We start from the raw sequence: 7,991 nt of genomic DNA, 5'->3' as shown, positions 1-7,991 counted from the left end.
AGGACCACCTGGCTGTAACTTCATCTAGGTGACAGCATATGCTTTTGTGACACTCTGAAAGGTTGAGACCCCAAGCAGGCTCCCAGAGGTAAAGTGAGGATTTGTAAAGAGCAAGAAATCAGAGATGCTCTGTTCCAAGAAGGAATTCATTCCTTCTTGTTTCAGAGACTATAATGTTGTGGCCTGTGCCCTGACCAAAGACACAGCAGATCACACTGGTTCAGGATTGATTTTTAAGGGAGCTGGTGGCTCAGTGTAGCAGGGAGTGCTTTGAACCAGACCCTGCTAGTAGCTCCTAATACTAAGCACTTCATTTTTCTTTCTCATGCTTGCCCTCGCACTATCTCTGTGAGATAAGGTGCATTACTTTCTCTGTACCAGAAAAGAGCTGCCCTGTTGACTCCACGCATTTCCTATAGCCACAACCCAGCTGCTTGCCTCTGTAGAATCCTGCTGCTGTGCCAAGGTGTGACACTGCCATGAATGATCTCAACCCTGTGCAAATATACAGAAAGACAACACGCTGGTCATCCACCTTGCTTTCCGCATGGATACAGCTTGAGTGCATAGGCCACAAGAGACTGCAGCACCCTGCTGCTGAGGCCCTGAGCTGGATGATGGGGATGGAGGAAGAGGAGGGAATGAGGACCCCAGTCTCACTGTGGGGTATAACTGCCCCTCTGACTAGGTCCAGCCAGAGAAACTGCACAGTTCCCAAAGAGTCAGTTGTGAACCTGGGTGTCTGGTCAAGACTTTGCACTCAAAAACCCTTTTCAGGCTCCAGCCTTTTCTGACTAACCCTTGAACAGCCTTAGGCACAATGTGGCCCTCAGCCTCTTCCCCCACCTCAGCAGAATTAGGTCATTTGTACTTCACTGTGGTGCCAGGACTGGGGGAGGGCAGCAGACAGAGGTAGGCACTTTGTCACGGTGTCCCTTAAGCTCCCCCACAGGACATTGGCGTACATCTGTAAACACAGTGCAGCATGCACTGCAGAGACACCTCTGCAAAAATGCAAAATGGTACAGAGACCAAAGCTTGAGTCTTCAGACGCTGGTGCTTGTTACAACCTTCCTCCAGGGCTAATCAGCCCTGTTTTCCATTGCCTGGAGGGAGCAATGCACCGTGCTGCTGCAGGAACCCAAGCCCACTTACACGCGTTACCACCCCATAAATAAGCCAAGGGCCTTCCCTCTCCGCATTCCCCCCAGCACAGCAGCGGCCACGGCCTTTAGTCAGGGAGCACTTCTCTCAGCTCCAAGGCACTGAGTGTAGGCTGCCAGCTTGCACTGTGAAGTCCAGTAACCAGGTCATGACCCCATGGTGACATCTGAGTGTCCCAAGTCCCCTGGCTGAGACAGATGCCACATGCCATTCAAGTCACGGAAGGACAGACACCACAGGATGCAGTGCAGCCGGGTGCATATGCAAAACACCTTTCTGCTTTCTCTTTCTCCCCCACTTCTCATTGGAGTGTCTGTAAAGCTAGGAGCAAACACATGACACTGGTGCAGGAATTTTTATTTTCTGAGAAACACATACTTTACTCTCCAGTGTAACAGAACTTCAGATGCATAGCAGTGGCTACCAGAAACGTACAGATCACAGAGAGTACTGCTCTTTATAGTTTTGCTAATGTGAGTTTAGCAACTAATGCAAGTTTCTGAGCTGGCAGACCCTGGAGACTGACTGGGTGTGTTCACCCCCACAAAGCAAGGTAATACTGTGCTGGAAGCTCTCCACAGTAACCTGCTAACAGTCTCACCTGTGGGAGGAATGGGATGCTGCGCCCCTACTTTCCATCCTGACATCCCTTTCAGACTATTTGAGTCATCCTTTTACTTCTCATTCACCACACTCCTCAACACTCCCCTCGTTCCTCCACACCCCTTCATCTCTGGCTATGCCATTCACCTCTCAGATAAGACTGGGTTTGGGGGAGGGAGAAAGAAAAAGGGAATAGGATAGGCAGAAGCTCACAGATAACCCCATACATTATTTTTCCTAAGAAAGCAGATTATTTCTCTTGTATACATGAAGCCAAGAAACAACGGTTTATCATAGATATCACTCTGAGTGCCTCTATGCTGCCTGGAGTGACTCTTGGCCTCTCATCAAAGCTTTCCCACACATCTTGGATGGCCAATTGTGAGAGTTCAAAACAGTGCTGGGGAAGCTATTCTAAGATGCATGGCCAGGCCTCCTTCGTGGTGTTCCTCTGTGCGTATGTGCTAACCCTGGAAACCAAACTCCTTGTACTTGCTGGCCATATCATTTCGGAACAGCTCCAGGGCCTTCTTCATCGCAGCCTGGGAATCAGCCCCGAAGTCTGAGTGTTTTTCAGCAATGACCTTGATAATGACTTCAGAAATGAACTGTGAGGAAGGAGAGAGAGAGAAAGAAAAACTGAAGGGACACTCAAGGTTTATTTTCAGAAAAGCCAGACTAAGAAATAGGTTGCAGAGCCTGGAAATATCTCCGAGCTAATTCAGTAGCCCTTCCCACAGTCTCCGGAGAGACAGCGAGGTCTAGCATGCAAGGAGCCTGGGCTGGGCAGAAGAACTGGGCTCTATTCCTAGCTGTGACGCTGATCTGCTTCATGACCTTGAGTAGACCATGGCCCTTCCCACTCTTGTCTATCTCATCCATTAAGGCTGAAAATTCATGCCCTGTGTTTGTACAACACTTAGTTTTGTGGGTCTTGGTCTCCAATGGATCCTCCGGGGCTTACTCTAAAATTGTACATCCCTTGTGTCCAGCCACTGATAGTTCTTATGTAATGTTGTTTCCCAGGCATGCAGAGGCTGCACGGGCTGGTTTATTATTGTCAGGGATTGGTCAGACTGCATGTGGTGTTTGGAATGGGAAATCTAAACTTGGAGATTCACATACCATTTGCATACCATGAGCCCTTTTTCTGTGCCTCCTCCTGCATGTACACAGAGACCTTGGACTTGAGGGAGGGCTCGCTGGAGTCCAAGCGGCCATCAGTAAAAAAAAGCACAGCTCTCACACAGCTGTCTTGCACACATTCACTACACATCAGACACCAACATTTCCTGCCCTTTTCCATACCTCCAGATATTTGACAGGGATTTTGTGCTTGGTCGCATGGGTTTGAGCCAGGGGCTTCAGCTCTGACTCATGATTACCCTTCTGCTTCAAGATTTTTCCCAGTTGGGTGAGGACAGTAACTCCGTGTTTCTTCAGATCTTCAGAGCCCTTCATCTGATCAGGGGTCTTCAGGCCTTTGAACTTTTCAAAACGATCCAAGGTCTCAGGGTGGTCCTGAAAGAGTCTGTGAACAAAAGCAGAGGTATTGTGAGACCTGGGAGAGCTGTCATCCAGACCACAGCTGAGGTCCAACTGCTATAGGTATTTCAGAGTATATGGACCGGCAAAGGTGTGATAAGCTGCTTCTCCCTCCAAAGAAAGCTCTTAGCTAGTTCCTGCTAGTATAAGCTAATTTAACCTGGGAACTTTGACACTAGATCCTTTCCAAATCACTACCATTGACAATCACTCCCTTTAGCATGTACATAAGCCAGGGAAGCATATGACCCTACTGTGAATATGGTTTAAGTGTTTTTCAACCTTCCTCTGGTAGGTTGTTCTGCAATGTGATGATACTCTGTGTGCAGAAGTTTCCTTTCTGTTTATTTTGTACAGACTGCTTTTTGTCATTAACAAACAATGAAAAGCCTCTTGTCTTTGGAGAGCAGAAGCTCCTGACTCATCTCCTTTGAGTATTGTATCTACTTTAATCCCATCCTCTTACACATGTCCTAACATGATCACGGCTGTCTTTTTCCATTCTCTCTGGCTGTGATGGAGACACTGCCCTAAACATGTCCAGCTAGAGCAACAGAGCAAGTATCCACATTTTTTTACATAGGTCTGCTAACTCTTTGGCACCAGTCCCCTGGGTTATATCAATTGTATTAAGATAGAAACAAGAGACACATCTGGTCATGGTACTGAGAGATGAGTTCTTGCATTCATGAAGGAGAAACAAAACCAACCAAACCCACCTGTCTTCATTGACTTACTGTTACTGAGGAGCCAACCTGTAGCCCCTTGGGTTTCACCAGGACCCTCTTCCCAGCCCATCTCTGCATTGACCAGGAAAGGAGAGTTCTAGAGACTTCTCATACACAAAGAAAAGGGAGCAGCCTCAGGTCCTTCACATCTGGAGCTCAGGTGTTCTTGAACATCAGCTGGGTGGGAGCTTACTGTGTCCCCACCCTATGACTGCAGACACAGAGGAATTTGGTTCCTGCCCTTTTTTCTCACCCCCCAGCTCAGCCCAGCTGCCAGTAGTGTGGTTCCTCCATCCAGCACTGTGGCACCTCAGAAAGTTCTTGGGAGCGAGTGGGTCACAAGAGCGTGGGGCCTTCAGGCATGCTGGTGCCATGCCATGCAGTGCTATACATAGGCACTACAATCCCAAAATGGAAATGAAATCAAGAAGGTGGAAAAATATCTAAAAGACAGGCTATTGTTGTCCCCACTGTTTCGCCCCTGCTGCATTTCCTAGGAGACAGGATGCAGACAACACTGGCAACCAAACTAGCAGGAAAGTTCACTCTTTCCCCTGACACAGTCCTAGATTCAAGGTGAAAAGGGGATACTGCCTGTCCTGATTATTAGTAGTTTAATAATTAAGTGTTGAGAGACATCAGCTCCGTGCACAACTTTATTTTCAGGTATTATACCCTCCGATGGCTATAATCCAACTAGCTGAAGCACCAGCAAAAGCAATATCTGACTTTACAGCCAGGGTCCTGCAGCTCACATCTGTGAAGTGGCTCATCCAAGTTCCCTGCAGCAGCGTCTGGAGCTCCCACCCGGGACCTCAGCCATGAAACCAGCCTCCCTCTCGCAGTGCACTGATTGCACTCTTGCTCTGCCCATGGGAGAGTGCTGCTGCTGCAACTGCCGGGGCTCGTGTCCCATCTCAAACTCGACGTTTCTCCTAAGTATGTTACCATGAGGGACAGACTCTCCACTGTCTGGTGTATGTATAGGTTAAACCAACTAACAAGTGCCTCAAGCATATGGAAAACACAAGCTGTTCTGTGGCAAAAAGATTCTGTAGATGAGTGACCAGTCTTTGCTGGTGTTTCACTTCAAAGGTCTCCAAAGGATTTCTGTACTTCACCAGGTGCTGAGCACACCAGCATTGGCCTTTCCTTTTTTCCTGTGTCTTTCCATGACACAGGTTGTGTCCCACCCAGAGAGATTAAAAAACCTTGTACCTTGAAATGGGATTAAATTATTTCTAAAAATCTCCTTCCATTGAGTCTGGCTATGGCTGAATCATGTCTGCCAAAGATTATATACTCCCAAAACTCTTGAAAATTCTTCTGAGAGGTATTTTTTTGTTTCCTTTGGAAAACATCCAGTTGAATCAGTATTTTCTAAACATATTTCCAGGATGTGACATCTGCCTAAGAAGTCTTTAACAATGGACATAGGGACACATACCTAAATGGAGAGCTGCTGGCTTCCCCTGCCTCTCTCCTCCCTCAGAAACCCCTTAAAAGAAGAAATGGCCTGAGTTGGCTGGGGAGCACAAAGTCACAGGGGAGACGGGTATCATCTATTTATGTAATACCATGCTCTGCTCTGTGATACCTGTAAGAAAAATGGTATTACCTCTTCACTTGGAAACTGCTGTTACTGTCTTATGGCACTTCCAGAGCCAAAGTAGCCACCTCACAGAGATGGACTGATGGGGAGGGCTCAGGTTCCTGCTACCCCTCCAGCACGCCTGCTCTGGACTGCATGAGGGGAGAGCCATCACATTGCCACCCAGCTGCCCCTGTCTCTCCCTTCCTTTCAAATGGCAGGTGAACTGGGCCATGATAAAGAAGGTAAATGAAACAGCCGCCTGCAGTGGCTCATCTTTGAAAAAGCTTTTTCAGTGGACTTGTCGGGTGGTATGGGGCCCTTCCTTTAGCCATGTTTAGTTAGGCTAGGAAACCCCCCAAGTATGTGCCACATCTCCACTGCTCTCAGCATCTGTACCCTTCCGGCATATCATAGTGTGCATGGGCTCAGGGGGGAGATCTGGAGAGGGTCCATCCGTGCTGGTCTTTAAGGACAGGCTAGTATCCAATTCCCACCCAATGTTGTTTCCCACTCTGCATCCCTGAGATCCCTTCCAAATTTCCGTGACTTGCTGCTGGCACCCAGGATGTTCCCTTCTCAGGGGGCCAGGACCACAAGGACAGCCTTGGGGCAGGGATCCTCTCAGATGGAGACCTCACAAGCATTCCTACTCTGACACCAGAATCATGGAGGGAAGCAGAGGGAAGGATGTGCCTCATTTCACACCCAGACCTCAAATTCATCATCAGGAAGTGGACAAGTCTTACCACCCAGATTTCTGGCCAAAAAGCAGGATGCGCAGGGCTCTGCCAGTTGAGACTAAGGTAGGGAGAGGGAAATACTCAGGTACTTCACAGTTAGTTTTGCTGAAATCATAGATACCAAGAAAATTGTCACAGAGGTGATTTTCCTCTCCTCTCCTTCCCTGCCTCCCCACATCCTTGCTGCAGAGCATCTGAAGGCCCGGGACACACAATTTGCTCCAGCTTTTCTCTCCGTGGTGCTTGGGCAATGAGGATCCAAAGCAGAGCTTTGCCAGCAGAGGCAGAGGCAGTGACAAAGTCCCACCATCTTTTGAAAACGGCACTGGCCTGCTCCTGCACCCATAGACAGATGGAGAGACAGAAGCACAGCCACTTTACACAGCGAGTAATTTTTAACCCAGAAACCATAGCAATGGAAAGAACACCACCCTGCAACAAAAAAAACCACCCAGCCTATTGAAATAAACACTGCCAAAAACAAGCCCCCGTACTAAATATACACCTTCCTTCATCTCTCATCAAAGGTTCTCAGTTTTACTGTTAGGACCAAAGCTTCTTGCCTACCTCATTAAAATTTCATGCCCATGGCCGGCAAGGTCGGACTCCACCTTTCCCCAAATGGTCAGGACCTGCTGCCACTCCTGGTCACTGAGCCCCATGGTTCACTGAAGGCAGGTCCTGAGTGCTCCCCACAACTGTTTGTCTTTCCCCAAAGGGTGGCTGGAGAGCTGACCTGTGGGATTTATAGCCCCTGGTCACAGACCTACACCTGTCAGTCGTCAGCTGGATGTCTTGCTCCCTTTCAGGCTTGTCTAACCTAATCAGTCTCCCTATTTTTTTCTAGGAAGCTATTTCGGGTCAGGTGCTATTGTGGGTGCCACTGATGGCATCATTTCTGCTTTTCGTATTGGACTGGCATATGGCCCACTCTAGACAGAAAGGGCACTGCTGAAACACAGTGCCAGGAGCCTGTCCTAGGTTCTCAAGGACCCAGACACAGTGTCAAGCTGTACGGCAGGAGATCTGAAGAGCACTGCCATCTGCAGCACCACCCTGCCTCCCTCTCCCCTGGTCTGCCAAGGGCAGGCAGGAGAAAAGGCCAGGACAGTTGGTATCATCAGCTCCATCGCTCCAAAGGCCTTTCCTTTCCCATGCTGATCTCAATCTCCTTTCCCCCTGGGGTAACACATACCATTTTCTAATAGAGCACAATGTCAGAAGAGACATGTCCTTAAAAGCTAACCATATTCAGAGTGGCCCAGTCATCTCCCCAGCCTCTGTAGGAGGGAGGAAGGGGATAAAAGCTACATGGGAGCTCGTTACCCCACACCTGCCTGGTGGGGTCTTTCTGCCTGCCTTTCCAGGGAATGCCCAGGATTAGCCGCTGGCTGAGCCTGGATATCATAGTCAACAGACGTACAGCTGAGACAGGACGGTAATTTGTGGCAGGCCAGAGACACAAGGACACAACAGGGCTTCACTCAACACGCATCCAGCCAGTAGTTAAGGTCTCTGGCTACCCCAGGCAAGCCAAATATCTGTGTCGGGAGGAAAAGCCACTGTGCTAACAAACAATATGGGTATGCTTTGGGACACCTCCCAGCCTTTCTCCTT

At 48.7% G+C, this 7,991-nt stretch overlaps 1 protein-coding gene across 1 annotated transcript; it reads right to left on the bottom strand.

The window, feature by feature from the left end:
• Positions 1-1,968: 1,968 nt before the first annotated feature.
• On the bottom strand, positions 1,969-7,170 carry MB (myoglobin). The gene is made up of 3 exons (XM_005244470.3): positions 6,942-7,170; positions 3,076-3,298; positions 1,969-2,375 (listed from the first exon to the last, which is right to left on the bottom strand). Exons 1-3 carry the CDS (start codon positions 7,034-7,036, stop codon positions 2,232-2,234), a joined length of 462 nt encoding a protein of 153 aa, XP_005244527.1. The 5' UTR covers positions 7,037-7,170; the 3' UTR covers positions 1,969-2,231.
• Positions 7,171-7,991: the final 821 nt, after the last annotated feature.

This window comes from Falco peregrinus, chromosome 6 (assembly GCF_023634155.1).
Source record: "Falco peregrinus isolate bFalPer1 chromosome 6, bFalPer1.pri, whole genome shotgun sequence".
NCBI lineage: Eukaryota > Metazoa > Chordata > Aves > Falconiformes > Falconidae > Falco > Falco peregrinus.
Note: the sequence above shows the minus strand (reverse complement) of the source record. Positions and strands in the feature narration are given on the sequence as shown.